Below are 15,894 nucleotides of genomic sequence, written 5' to 3'. Positions count from 1 at the left end.
TAACTTCAGCCAATGCATGCTTTTTTCAGAAATTAAAACAGTAGACAAATAACAAAAGAGGGTAGATCTCTTACAGAAACACTCTTATAGATCTCTTACAGAAATAGCATTTGATCACTTAAAAAAAGTAAAAATAACACCAAGAATGATCTGATTGTAGTAAAGGATTTACCTACAAACATGGTGGCCATTCTACTTTCTGGATATTTTCATAGATTGATATAGTTAAACACTGATGTATAGGTAGAATATGCTCAACTGCTTGGGACACTATGGAAATAATTTAAATATTTGACAACATTTTATCCACACACAGTTCCTCAAATTAAAAATCTTCCACTCTGATTTTCAAAATAAACCAGAATGGTGATGGCATAATACAGCAAAAACTTGAGATGACTTTCTGCAAGTGAGGTGATCCTGTTAGTTCTGCAGGTCATTGATGAGTAATAGTATAGAATGGAAGAAGTTCATGTTACTGTCATAAGAAATCACCACTGAAAAGAGGGATGGGGATCTCCTAAACACTAGCAGATGGAATTCAGTAATTGGACAACATAATAGACTAGTTTTAAAAATACAGAAAAGCTGCCAACCAGAAGCAAATGCTGTTTGTTCAAACAATCACACAGTGCTCCAGAGCTCCTGGTTAAACGTCATTCTCATAGTAATTCTCATAATACTTTTTTTAAATAGTAAAATACCTAAGTATTCATAAACCTATTTCAATTAATTACATTTCCAATAAGAAAACCATTTATAATAGGTCATTTCTTGCAATGAATTAAAATACTAGAGACCAATTAAATATGCTTCTTACATGCAATAACTTTCTGTAAGAATAGGGGAAAAAGTACTTCTCCACAATAAATACTAGAAACCATTGCTCCTGAACCTGGGTGACTGAAATACAAAAATATCATGGGACAAATATATTTTAGTTTAAACTTCAAATACTGCAATGTAGAATTATTTTGTAATATCATTTTAATTAATGAGCTGTAGTTTTTAAATGTTCCATATTATGAAAGTAGCAGAATTTAGGTAACCAACTAGAACCAACTCTTTCAAAGTTGCTTGGCAAGATAGAAGCCATAAAGTTAATACATGTACTCTCCCCACCCATGGCTCACAAAATACATGATCAAGCCCATATTAAATTTTTGAGTCTAATGATCAGTAGTACTTATTTAACTAGGCATTCCTTATTTCCCCCTGAAAAGCAAATCACCAACCATTTTCACAAATGCTACTTGATGCAGTGATGCTTGAATTGTCTTGTCACTAACACAAAAAGCCCCACAATACCAAAAAACAAAAAACCCCTAAACCCACAACAAAAATGCCAAAAAACAAAAGAAACAACAAAAAATACCCCACAAAAATCCAAAAAACAAACTAACAAACAAAAAAAAACAAACAGAAAACCAAACCCAAACCAAACCAAACAAACCCAAAAGGGGAAACAAGGAGAGAAACAGAGGAGGAAGAAAAGAGATTCCAAGAGCTTTTGGTCACTCCTTGTTTCAAAACAAGATTTCAGAATTTAGTCTTCCTTCTAATGACTTCCAGAACAACTGAATATTCCCTTATCTTATTCCCTAGTAAGATAAGTCTGTTTCCTTTTGAGGAAACAGAATTTGAAGTTCCTTAGTCCCATCAAACGGTACCATCTTTATTGAAGTATAGAACATGTATGGTGACATGCTGGAAAAATATGATAGACTGTGTTTCTGTGGCACAAGTCCAACCCAGAATGTCTCCATTGTCCCAGTATTAGACCATCTCCTTTTTAAGTCCAGCATGGCCCTTTAAACCTGTTCACTTACTACCGCTGCCATAAGCTTGAGGAGAGAGTCAGAAAAAAATCCCTGCCACTATTACTTACATGAACCTTTGTAGATTAGCTATTATAACCAGATCTTTTATAACTATTCCTTAGTAATGCCATCAGAGGGTTAAATTACTTTTGAGTGAACAATAACATTTTTGTAAAAATCACTTTAGGCAGGCAGGAACCTTCAATCCTTATACCTAGATACTCTATGGAACACATAAAACACCCTCACTTTGGAAGTTTTTCATACAGAACACTCAGTACACAAAACTATTTCAAAAATGTCTGAAAGAAGTACTTCTTTTTGCACTCTTTTTAAAAAATGAGAAAATATTTCTGTTAGAATCTTACCTGTGCCCGCTGAACACCATCTATGCATTGCTTCTCTGTTTCTAGGACTGTAGATTTCAACTCTGAATTTGAAAAGAAGATAGATTTTAAAATCCTAGATATATATAAAAAATTCATTGATTTTTTGAAATACACATTAAGAAACTCATGAAAGGAGTGTAGAGTTAAAAACAAAACAATATTAGCTGTCCCACTTTCCAAATTATCTCTTAAATTAATTGTCCTTAAAACTGATGACTGTTGCTAACTACATTTTCGTTTCCTCCACTGCCACAGAAATTTGAAAACTTGGCAATGACATAGGTAGTAACACAGATCTAAAAAAGGGCAGCAAAACATAAGACACTCCACAACTAGATCGTATTTCTTATTTTAAAACTTTGCTGACCTTAAGGAACCTCACTGCACCTCAGTTTCCTTGCCCAAAAGGAAATAATGAGAAGAAGGCAAATGAACAAGCAAACAACTCCGCAGCAACTACACAGTGTAAAGATTTTTAATCAGTTTAGGAGCTACTGCTAATGATGCCTCTTTACTAATCATAGCCTAATTATTTACACATGGCAAGAATAGAAGTATTTTTCTTACACCTGCCCAGAGGATGTATGTGTGGCATCCTTCCTATGTGTTTAAAGGTACCACTATTCAACAGAGAAATCTCTTGACCATTTGCAGAAAGAGTGAAGCAGCTGTGAACCAGAGCCTCTGGATTCATAATTCCTAGACATTTGGCCTCCTCACAGCTTTCTGACAATCCCAGCTGTTGGGAAGCAACACATAGAAGGAAGAATCATTGCAAGTGTGAGTTATGTTGCAACTCTTGAAAATTAAAAATCCACAACTTTTTTACTTGGATGTGGATTAGCTGCACCTAAGAAAAAATAACTCATGATTTAGATTTTAGATTTCTCTGTGAGGGAAATGTTAACACTATTCAATCTTTGCTCACAACAGGCTTATTCTGTGTTGATTTTCTAGTATTAGGCATGTACCCTCATGATTTTTCTACCATGTAAATTAACACAACTACTTCCCTTGTCTAAAAATACTTTAAAAAATAGGAACAGACTGCTCCTATGTATTGGTCAATATTTACAAATTGACAGAATTGTCTAGCTTATTTTTACCTCAGAAATGTTATCCTTCTAAAAAGGATTCTAAATATAATTTGAAGTCAGGGTGATTTGAGCAGATAACTTTAAGGTTAGTTTGACAAAATTTGGCAAATGCAATCTATTCCCAGCAAACCAACCATTTTTGTTAAGCAAAAGGATAAACAAAAACCCAAGCACTACCACCACAGTCAGAAAAAAACAGTTAGGGAAAGGAAAAAAGTGCTACATGAGAAATGAATCTTTCCTTTAAACCAAACCAAACAATTTTTTTTGGTGGTTTTTTTTTTTTTTTTGGTTTTTTTTGTTTTTTTTTGTTTTTAGAGACTAACTTAGATTTCAGGTTGTAAACCCACAGTGATATTTAGTGGGCTGAGACTGTTTCATGTTGCAGAAGTTGCATAATCTTTGACTGTCTTCACAAGTGTTTAAACAGTCACAGGGGAGACAGGATGACTGGGGTCTAGTGCCTGCTTACTTGCATTTTCCTATATGTTAAGTAGAATAGTGTCATCAGCAAAGCATTAAAGTGATTGAATTTCAGATACCCTGGTGCGTTTAGATTTAGGCAATGTGCTGAGATGCAATAATGGTAGAGTGAAATGCCATAAGAAGAGACAGGAACAGATTTGGGGTATTCAAATAGAAAATTAGTCCCATACACATTGATCTTATTGGTGATGTTGGCTCATTTTGTCCAACACTTTAACTGAAACCAGAACTGAAAAGTGTTTTTATCGTATTTGATGACTTGAACCCAAATTCATATTAGGTATTTCCAAATGTCCATTTTAAAATAAATAGCCAACCTAAAAAAATCCCCAAACAACAACAATCAACCTGACCACACACCCACTGCCCCAAAACCCCAAAAACTCCTGACCACTCTAATGGCCCCTTTTCACACCTCTAGCAATGCTTCACATGATACAGAGCAGGCAGCAAGACTATTAAATACATACTATACTAAACACATGATTAACTACTTTGCTAATTTAGGATGGATTACCTAAAACATTGAAGAGTTTTGTCTTGCCTTAAACTTTGAGGGCCACTATTGTTCTAATGCTAACGTATATAATAAAAGCAAAGACTCTATAAAATATCCTGCTGCATTCCTCTGTTAATCTATGCATGTTTTTGTCTAAAATGCATGGAGTTTTTTATGAAGGAACTGTTGTTTCTAGTATTAATATATCTCTGTAGCCCAGACAGCAATAATTCTATATATTACAAAATACAGCTAGCCTGCACACAATATTTTAAACCTTTAAAAAAGTATTTGTCCCCTACACATTGCAAAGGTGTAAATACATAAAATAATTTAGTTACAAATTTTGAGGAAGGTGTTTATCCTCAGGTTTCACATCACTCACCTCCAGGTTCTTCCAAATGGCAAGCATGTGAACAATTAAAGAAAGTTAAATTATTCACCTGCCTAAGTTGTATTCAAAAAAACTTATAACTTTTCCTTTTTCCTCCATGTCCTACACTGAACAATCACACCAAAATTTCAATGAATAAATTTTAAGAACTACTTACATTAAAGTGGAAAATAGTGTATTTTGATTTTTTCTAACTCTATTTCTTAGTATTTTTGCTTTTTTTTTGAGAGGGCAGTGGCTGAGATAAGGAACAGACAATTCTTGTACACATTACATCCATATAGCAGGCATGATAAATAGAACAACATAGGATGGAAACAAACCGTGTATAAAATGAATACATTTAAAAATTGCAAGTATTGTCCTTTTGGTCAAAATACACTTCTAAGTGTTATCTTTACATTGTAAAATATTTTATGTTATCAACATTCTTCTAGATTTTAGAGAACAAAACTGTTGTTAACTTGCACCAACCTCTGCTGGGCTAAAATCTCAACATTATTTAATTTGAAATTCACCCTTTTGTTTTCCCAGTGCAGAGTATGCTCATAAACACTGTGATCACACATCCATTAGCTAAGTCTCCAAGCTGAGAAACACAACTCTCAGAGTAGATGACAGTGAATTCTACCACCATGTATGGCAGCACTTTCATTGAATACAGCATAAAACAGTAGATCATCAGTTAAAAACTGGACTAGCTCAACAATCCAGTACTGCAGCGTTCCACACTCTGAATTGAATCAGTGAGATGGACGCAGAAATGTTTCCTTGATCTCCACAATAGAACTAATTTGGTAAAAGCCACAGCATGAACAGAACAATATAGCAGTGCTGCATTTTTGTTGGTATCAGCTGTTTTGCTTGTGAGCACCGGAATAAGTGATACCAGTAAAAGTAAATTGTTGCCATGGTAAAAGGTGTCCATGCAAGAAATACTTTGCTCATGTTCCAGAGGAAGTAGCAGAGAAGTCCCAAAGAGAAGCAAATCTGAAATTAACGCCACCCAAAGCCTACAAGCAATACAAAGAGATCTGTTGAAATGACTTAACTCTTCAAATCTGAGCAATGAAAAGGAGGAGTGGAAAGGAATGGAAAATCTGAGAATACCCAGTGGCTCTCCATGAAGGGCATGGGGATGAATGCAGTCTTAAAGTGTTGAGAGCTGCTGAATACTAACTAATGGAAAGAGAAGCCTCCAAGAACCTGTGGTATTTATGGATCAACAGTACTAAGAGTAAACAGATTTGAAATTATTTTCTAAATTTGTCAGCTACAAGGGAGTTTTTTTCTTACTTGGTTTTGTTTTAATCCTCAGCTTAAACGAAGATCTTAAAGAGCATGAAGAAGATTGCAGAAATTTGGCTGGCAGCATAACCTCACAAGTTTTAAGATAAACTGACTTTGTAAACAAAGTTTACAATTTATTTTTTCAGATACACTTTTCCTACCCCTGTCAGCATGAGACTGCTGAATCTACAAAGGAATACCTTACACCACTCTAATAACTTTCAGTATACCACCAGTGGGCTTCTGAAGTTTTCCATATTTTTAAGAGGAGAAAAGAACCCATTTCTAATAGCTCTGAAGGTATGTAAACTGAAAAAGAATAAAGATCACAGCACCCAGCAAAATCCATTCCTCACAGGTACACATCTTGGTTGCTAACAAAAAGAATGCATTTTTGGTGAATATTTTTTATTAGATTCATACTAGCTAACGTTATTTCTGATGCTAAGCCAAGATTCTCAAAACCAGGTGTTTGTTAGTAGCTAAGATACCAAGTTTACATCTCAGATTCTAAAACACAGCAGCTTCCCCTATGCTATATATTTATCTTCTCTGTATCCAAGAACTGTACCTTCTTCTGAAATTTTGAGTCTTTGTTCTTCATCTGGAGGTTTGGGTGGGGGCCATGCAGATGGAATTCTCCTTGGAAAGCTTCCTTCAATGTAATCCGTTGAATGTGTGGGTTGGCTAACTGCAGCCCAAGTATAAAGCTGGTCTTGCTGTGATTTAAAAAAAAAAAGGTTGAAAAGTTCATATAGAAAGACAAGGTCAAAATATCTAAGCTTTTGTTTTCAGTACAAATAACTCAACATCCCCTATATCAAGACAGACTTAGTTTTATGCTCTTCAGTCTGATAAAGACTTAAGAGAAATCTGTATTAAAATAGTTATGTTCATTAACAACAGAAAATTAAGCTTTTAGTTTTCTATAACACAACAACATGCTAGGATGCAGTTCAGCACTTTTTTGAGCAACGAACTCTTAGACACTTCTTTTCTTAGATAACACATTCTGTCCATCATGACTGCACTTCATCACATACGGCCAGTTTTATGGGTTGGAGGGAAATATTTCAGTCCACACCATACATAAACTTTTTACACCAAACATAGAAGCAAGGAAAATGAACAGAATTATTTCAGCATAAATTAAACTGATATATGCAGTCTTCACAGTCCTACATTTATCATTTCCATTTTAATATTTTTAGAAAAGCAGATAAGAAGGTGGGTTTTCTTTTGCAATAAAAGGAAAACAAACAAACAAACAAACAGCTAAAGGTGTTCTCAGTCCTCTGGGCTCAAATCAGATTACATCCTTATTGCTCAATAGCTTTGAGTTTGAATCTATGATTAAAAGTAGGACACATAAAGATTTTCTGATGAAAACTAGGGCAAACTTATGCTTTAAGCTAACAGCAAGATTTCAAATGACCACAATTCAGGTAGTTATTCTTGTGACTCCTAGTCTGCATCAACACGCACAGCTTGTGATTAAATGTTTAGAAGACTCTAAATTCTATAGAGATCATTTACAGCAATTCCACAAGTAACCTAGTAAATGATGTGGAAAGAGGCGAATGTTGTAGTACAAAACTAGAAAAAAAAAATCGAGTCACAGGACGAAAATACAATCATATCACAGTAATACCTTCTTATAAAGATGATGCTCATTAGACTTCATTCATGCTATGGCCTGAGTAAAAACCAGTACATATTTAATTTTTAGATTAAAACTTTTTTTTTTTTTAAATTTGACAGATAATAAACTTTGATAAGATATGCAGGGAGAAGAAGAAAATGATGCTTGTTTTTGGGATAATCACTATTCTATGTGACTAAGTTTCTACTTACCTAAAAAGAAATTGTTTTAAGACTGATAATGTTCTATTGAGAGCAACTTACGTGGAACAAACAAATGCTGTTATAAAGTAAAAAGCTTTGTTTTAGAGGGTGCCTTGGTCAGGGTCAAAGGAAGCTCATTAGACCTTCCCAGCACAAAAAACATGGCAAAAATCCAGACACGTACATTGACTTTAGAGGTAAAAAAAAAAGGATAAAAAGCTTAATAAAAAAATAACATCAGGTTCTTTACATAGCCCTGAACTCTATGTTCCTTCTCCCATTACCATGCTACTCTATTTGAACATCTGAAAAGGCTTGATTAATTCAGTCCTTTGAATCACTTAGTTCTCTCCCTTTGTCTATTTCCAGCTTTTTAGAGGATATGTATTTCTGACTTTCTGCCCAATTTCCAATACTTTTTGAGTAAAAAGGAGGAGAGTCCTACCTGTACATACTGTGCAGAGAAAAAGTGCTGGATTTTGCTATTTGTCTTGTTTCTGCACCATTTAAATCTCAAAAACACAGAGGTAAATAAGACTTGAAAAAGCCATTGAGACAAACCAGAACAATTTTTTTCTTGCCCACTCTACCACCTTATACAGTCCAAGGAACACAGGGAAGAACATGCTCTGCACACGGTTAACTGGCTAAGCACAGATGACTTCAATAGGATTACAGGTAGGGTTATAGGGCAGTAAAACAAAAGACAACTGACTGTAGATAATCCTGACATAGCATAAACAAGGAAGACAAACAGTTAAACTGTTCCTGGGCATGACATTTCACCATGCCAGTTCTTGAAAGACACAATACAATAATTTAGCAACAGATTCTTGAAGTAAGATTAGTCCATATGAATCAAAATATATTTAAAAAAAAAGAATCTCAGAATTATTGTACAGATGGTATGCATTATGAAGGTAAGAAAATATGAAGTACCCATATTCTTGCTGATATAATTTACAGCATATTTTATACAAGCAGTTGTAAATTAAAACATCACGAAACTCGATAAACAACTCTTAACCCAGCATGGGAGCTTTGTGAGTATAAAAGACAGGATTATTTGTTTGTGTTGCATTTGGGGGGGAATTTTTTTATTCACTGTTCAGTGCAGAGAAGGACAATGGAATAGACTCCTCATGTAATGGAAATTTACAGATGTAAATGTAGACTTTCCAAAAATGCCTTCGACTTGCACTACAATGAAAACATGTCCATTTTCAACACATAAACAAGGTATTTAACAACAACTTTTTTCAGATTACTTGCAAGCTTTTAAATGTAATTTAAAATATGAAAAACCCTCATGACAGAAAGCTAGTCTGAAGCTCTGGAGGCAAGTTGATAGTCCATAAATTACACTTTAAAAGGGAAAAGATTAACCCTGTCTACTTTCATGCCCTTCAAAAGATACAAATCATTTGAATGTCCTAATTCCTACACACTGAAACTACGGTCCAAAACCTAATCCTCTTTATGTTTTGTCTTTAGCTCCTTGTCAGTTAATATACTAAGTCATCTCATTTCTCCTTTTTCAAATCTGATAATGCCATAAATGTGCATGATTATTAGAACAGTTTGAAGAAAGATATATGCAGCCAATTCTGTGTTGCTGAAGTCCTGTTGAAGCAAAAGAAACAAAATAATGCAAATGAAAAAATCCAGATTTGTTTTTAGTATTAATAATTGCAAAGCAATCATCCATGAACCTAGATTTCCACATTCAACTTTTCTCCTTTAATCTTTTCATTTCAGAGGCAATTTTTACTAAATATCATTGTACATACAGTCAGTGAATACACTTACCGTGATCAAGTTGTGGATACATCTGGAATTTCCACTTCATCTTGCTCAAACTCCACTATTTAGTTTTTAAAGCTTCTCTTTTGAGGGAAAAAATTACATATATATCCTTGTAATGAATGATCCCAGTCTTATTTATTCAGATTCATTTCTGGGCAGACACTGGAATCTTCAAGCTGTCTGAGTCCAGCGCACTAAACATGATGCCAAGAAGAGTTCTCATTTCCACACATCCTTACACAGCACTTTCCACTGGTTCTCAAAAGTGCAGAGCATCTGCACATGGGCGAGGCAAACTGCCTGCAGGATCTGATGGTACCTAATCAATATACATTTTACCACTTATAGATGCTAGCAGAGAGTCAGGTCTGTAGTTTAACTCACTCTCTTCCCAGACAGCTCTCAGTATGCACAGAGAATGGCTTTTTGTTACAACTTTCCCTTCTCTGGTACCACAGCGTTACACTTCAAGTACATAATAAATTAAATATTAAATACATTCCTTCACTGCTTGAGCTGTAGATACTTTCTGGCTTATCTTTAAAGATGGAAATGGATGTTGGAAGCTACTCTAGAAAATAACATGGGGCTAGTGAACCCGAAACTATGGCCATGAGCTAGACCTGCAGAAAACATCTGAAGTGATTCTAGTGGGCTCTAGAGAGATTCTCTAGAATCTGGTGGGCTCTAGAGATTTTTCAAGAGGGGTCATACATTTTTCATAGAGAGAACAGTTTTGTTCCCTGGGCCACAGAATGAGTTACAGATTAGTGTATTGCTCACTGTAGGAATATAATATGCAACCTTGAATGTATGCTGCGTTGCTCCTGGAGATATATAGGTGATACAACCTTCTGCTCAATGTCATTTCTGGTTTTAATCAGCTGTTTATCTGCTTCCAGTTCAAAGGACAAAAATATCCATTTTAAGAAAGGTTTAAAAGAGGTATAGGAGGTGGAGTTCAAATAGCAATAGGTGTATACACTTTTGCCCCCAATGGCTGCAAAAGCATGAATTAGCAGTGTGAGAATCAAGGGGAAAAAAATCTGACCAGAAGTATTTTGACAATTCTCAAGGAAAAAAACCAAAGCACAGTCAGATGGGAAAGGTGAGGCAGTACAGCAGCACAATGCTCTACAGCGGTAGAGGGAGGAAGTACATTAGCAGTACCTCTAAACTTCCTTACTTGACAGTGCATTTGTACTAACTTTCCTGGTGGTTCCTGTGTTGAGCTGTGATGCAATAGGGCTCTATTTGGCAGAGATTTTCTTTTTTAAATATTACACTTGAAAAATTTTTCTCTAGAACCATAAACATTCGAAGTTATCCTGAAAAGGGAGAACAGAAGTGTTGGCGTGTTCACAGGCGAGTATAAATGGGCCAGGAGTAAACACAGAGCAGTAGTTACAGGAAGGTTCCTACTCATCAAATCAGTCTGGATGACATTTTTTCAGTAGGAAGAGGTTGAAGAATGTGGAGAAGAAAAAGTGTAACTGAATTTAAGATGGAACAAGAACAGGGAGAGGAAAAAGTGTAACTGTATTTAAGATGGAATAAGATAAACGCATAGAGCAATTAAATTTTTTGTTACTTGGGATGAGAAGGGACGAGACTCCATCTCAGAGGTGTTTTCCAGGCTAAGAGCTCCAAAGAGCTTGTCCACATTTGTATATAATTTCTTGGCATTTAGTCTGTTTCAAGTTCATGGAAGGAATTAATTTTTTTCCATTCAGGAGGTTTAATCATTCTAGTATACTAAGTATACAGCCTCTAAAATGAAAGAAAGCCAACTGCATGCTCTCCACTGCATACAGAGAGTTAATTGGAGAACCAAGGTTTTAGTTTGAGAAACTAGAGCCAGACTACCTCAAAATGCTCTTAGCAGCAGGAGACTGCTTTATTTTAAGCAGCTTTTAAAATACAGAAATCAATACATTTAAGAATGGGGAAAGTGGTTTACTTTTTGAGGACAGGTTCAGTAACAAAGCTCTGTCTTGCCACTGACAGAACCAGAGCAGTAATTAAACATGGCCCTCAACTTGTGCTACCTTTGGCTGTACTAGTGAGCACAGATGCTTTCCAAGGTTGAAAACAGCAAGTCCTTCATAATACTGTAATGTGCTGCTGAAGCAGCACTTTATCCTCATGAACTAAATTTGTTACATAAGCATTTTACTTGAGTCAAGGGATTTTTTTTCTTTTCAGAGAACCAATGTGCCTCAACAATGAATTTAAAAACACTTCAAGTGTCAAATATCATGAAACATTTATTTCCCATGGAATGACTTCAACCTCCTCAACCAGAGAGAAAAAATATGTTTGATCCCATCAAACTTTGCTCAGGATTCAACACAATATTCCAGGAGAGGTAAAGAGAGCCAGTAGTCCTGCAGTTAGAGCTCTCATGGGAAAAGGAAATCAGGAAAGTAAATTTCAGATTTCCATATCTATTCTTATTCTGTTCCAGAGTTGTTGTCTTGGTTTTCCTATTCCCCAGCAACTTCTACACTTAATGTAGCTGAACAGGTTCAACTGGTGAGCTTACAGTAAACTTTCCTTGGAAGAGGGAACAGTGGCTACCCTTCAAGAAAAGAGATCAAGACCTAGCCTCTCTACACATCCAATGAGAACACCCACTTGGAAGGCGGCATGCCAGGACCACCAGGTTATCAGCTATTACTGACATGACCTGATGGTTTGTCCTCTCACTGACTCACAAGAAAATGTAAGCCAAGACAAGAAGCTCCTTCATCAGGAATTGTTTTCCTTTACACTGACACAGTTCTTCAGTAAGTTTGGGTTCTGAAAAATCTGAATTACCCAAATCAAACTGCTTCCTTAGAAAATTCCTTTCACCTCTATGCAATTTAATCATGTGATTTTTACTACTATAAAACTCTATTTGAAAGAGAGATATGCAATATATGCAAATTAAACCCTCCATTTATTCACAATTCCAAGCAAGAAAAAACCATCTTTTTATGAATGAAATTCTGAAGAAAGAGAACTAACTTAGAGAAAGTCATAGAATATACAGATCTCTTGAGGTGACAGGCTGACCACCACCTTCACCATATGCACAATGATACTAAAAAATTTAAACAGGTGGTATAAACTTAACAGTCAGTATATGGCTCTTGAAGCAGTTCTTCAGAACAACAAGCAGGTAAGAAATGTTCATTGCAAAAAGAAACCTGAAAACTTAGCAACATCCTACACATAAAGCATAGTGCATACAGTAGCATCACCACAAATAAGCAGAAAGAAGAAAGAGAAAGAAAAAAAAGGAGTAAAAAGAGTAGAAAGCTGCAGGGCCAGAGCTAACAACTCTAAATAAATATGTAATTAAAATTGAAAAAAAAAAAATGGGAGCAGGAAAGCAGCATAAAAGCAATACTTCAGCCCAGTGATCAACCAAGTGTTTCTATTTCACTACACTCAAGAATATTCAGAGTTGCTCACCACAAAAGACAAAGTGTCACAAAGTGTGACTGGGCAATGGAAGAGGAGACATGGGGGCTTTGGTTTAGTCAAAATGAACTGCCATGGTAACCTACACTACCAACGAAGATTAACAATCTGTTTTCTCTGCTGTAGTCCACAGTTTTCACTTGTTCACTTTTAAAGTCTTATTCACTATTGACTCCAAGGTACTGCTCTGACAGATTTCCTAAAATGAGACTACATTCAGTCTTACACATTATATGCCCAAGCATTGAAAGTAGGCTTGAAGAAATGCTGCATGCATTGTTGCCAGCTCTGTGCTACAGTTTAGAATTGAAGTTCTCCTAGCTGGTGTCAGTACTTGGGAAAGTTCTTTGGTAAAAAATGATCACTGGTATTTTGGCTCTCTGCCTTCTGAGAAAGGAGTCTATCTGCAATCTGTTTACCCACTAATTTTCAGATGGATATAAGCAGTGCAAATAAGTTCAAATTAAGTCAAGCCTTCATGTCACTAATTTCTCTTCCTTCCGACTTGCAAAGTTCCACCATCTGCTACTACTCAGCAGAAAGAAAGCAGCATCTTAATTTCCTTAGAAAGCATTTGCATCACCACAGGCGGCCAGGAGATAATAGGAAAACAACCATTTTTTGTAGTGTTTTCCATTTATGCTCTCTGTCTCTCTGCTTCCTTGGGGAAGCGTTATTTCAGAAACAGATGACAGCCTAGTCAGGCATCATAACTACAAATGGCACAAGGGGCAGTGCCTATCCCAAACTGTCAAACACAACTCTATAAAATCACATCATAGCACGGCAAAGAAAGGTACCATCCAGAAGATGTTCTTTAGCCATTTCATTACAGAATGTGCTGAAATTGTTGACAAATCAAGAAGGCCTTAAGAGCTGTACTCAATACAGTAAGAGGATTAAACAGAAGCACTGAAAAGAGATGTAGAGAGATAGCCCAGTCAAAAGCAAACCAAAGAAAGATGAAAGAAGATGGTACTTCTGGTTAGTGCCACTTGAAAAGAAGCAGTTGTTGGACCCTTCAGTGTGAAATAGAGATTATGTTCCTCAGACAAGGAATACGGTATGGATACTAAGGTGTGCTTGCTTTTCTTCTCAAAAGCACTTACAAAATTATAAAAAAAGCCCCTATCAGAAAATTATTTAAGTTTTCATTAAGAGTTTAAGTGTTTTAAACCTATTGCTCAGAAGCAACACAAAGTTACTCAAAAAGCTTGTCAGAAAAAACATAGAAACTTGCTATGAAATAAAAAACTGCCCATAGCTTAAGACTATACAAAATGAACTGGAAAAATCTGAAATGGGAAGTCCTAATTAGGGACTACGCATCCACAGCGTGTGCTAATTGCAACTACTGGATAAAATGCAAACACCAAGTCCTTTCGATATTTCTTAGCACTGAGACTTTAAAGAAAGTTGCCTCACATTGATAGGAAAATGCCAGCTTCTTTCATTGGTGTATAAACAGTTTAAATTCTAATGCAAATATGTATAATTTATACACATTACTGTTGGCTCTCTGCAGATTCTATCTTATACCTTCTGTGAATATTAAGAGAGAACCTAAGTGGATGAGATCTCTACTTATTAAAGCTGCAGTCCTCCAACAGGTGAAGACAAAACTTGCCTGTTGTTATATTCTTGCCAAAGATGGACCACTTAGCCAAGACAATTTCATGTTTATTCTACTCTAATAGGATAATATAATGAGGTAACATGCTAAAAAGCTGAAGATTACAGCTGCACTACATGTAGGAAGATCGGTAGCTCTCACAGCTAACAGGAGACAAGACAAGGGGAGAAGTACTCAAGCTGCAGCAGGGGAGGTTTAGACTGGATATTAGGAAAAATTTCTTCACTGAAAGAGTAGTCAGGCATTGGAACAGGCTGCCCAGGGAAGTGGTAGAATCACCATCCCTGGAAGAGTTCAAAAGGAATGTGAATATGGCACTTGGGAATATGCTTTAATGGTGGACATGGTGCCAGGTTAGTGGTTGGACTTGATGATCTTAGAGGTCTTTACCAACCTTAATGATTCTATGATTCTATGGTTTACAAATGGAAGAGTTTTTCACAAGGCATTAATTTCTTTTATATCATTCACTCAGAAGATATTTTATTTTAATTTGAATCTTCAGAAACCCTCTTGAATAACTCACAACCGCTAAAAAGAGAAAAATTTAAAAGGCAAGCAGTCAACAGCTATTCAAAAGACAAGCAATTTTTTCAGAGAACATGTTTTTTGTAGGCTTTTACTAATCTTTCTATAAGTTACCCATTTAATTACTTGATTTTATTTATTTTTTAGTTCAACCCCCTGATTCTCTTTTATAGTATACTAGCAGAAGCATGAAAGACTAAAGATAGCCTGATGAGTAAGTCATCATGACATACATGAAGCAATAATTAGCAGCCTCTCCAGCAAATGGGAAACTAGCAGTCAGGGCAACATATTTCTAGACAGAGAACGTGCCACTGAACATTCACTTACTCTTTAAGATACTTTTAACATTTTAAGAGTAGGTAGGAAGAGCTATAACCAAAAGCTTCCACCGCTTCTCAACAATGAACATCTTAAAAACCCCAACCCTGTCTATTTCTGTTACTTTAAAGCTCTGTTCAACTTTTATTTTTTATACTAATCTTTTACTCTGGGCAACTGCCATCATCTGTTTCAAAAGAAATTATAAAACAGGCCAAGACTGAGCATGCAAGTTTTCTCATAAGGTCTTCAAACAGTTCTAAAATTTCTGTCATTTGGTCCAATTTGACAAAAAAGTTCAGAGATACTATGAAC

The 15,894-nt window shown here is 35.7% G+C and overlaps 1 protein-coding gene across 8 annotated transcripts in view; it reads right to left on the bottom strand.

The window, feature by feature from the left end:
- FMN2 (formin 2) overlaps positions 1-15,894 on the bottom strand; it is a 172,901-nt gene that overhangs the window by 114,402 nt on the left and 42,605 nt on the right. For all 8 annotated transcript variants that reach the window (XM_069010364.1, XM_069010363.1, XM_069010362.1 and 5 more), the window contains 2 exons: positions 6,547-6,694; positions 2,189-2,250 (listed from right to left, as the gene is read on the bottom strand). In XM_069010364.1, coding sequence (XP_068866465.1) covers positions 2,189-2,250; positions 6,547-6,694 — 210 coding nt within the window. The remainder of the gene's footprint in view (positions 1-2,188; positions 2,251-6,546; positions 6,695-15,894) is intronic.

The sequence above is a fragment of the Aphelocoma coerulescens genome, chromosome 3, assembly GCF_041296385.1.
Source record: "Aphelocoma coerulescens isolate FSJ_1873_10779 chromosome 3, UR_Acoe_1.0, whole genome shotgun sequence".
Lineage (NCBI taxonomy): Eukaryota > Metazoa > Chordata > Aves > Passeriformes > Corvidae > Aphelocoma > Aphelocoma coerulescens.
The sequence above is the reverse complement of the archived record's forward strand: the minus strand, read 5'-3'. Positions and strand labels throughout refer to the sequence as shown.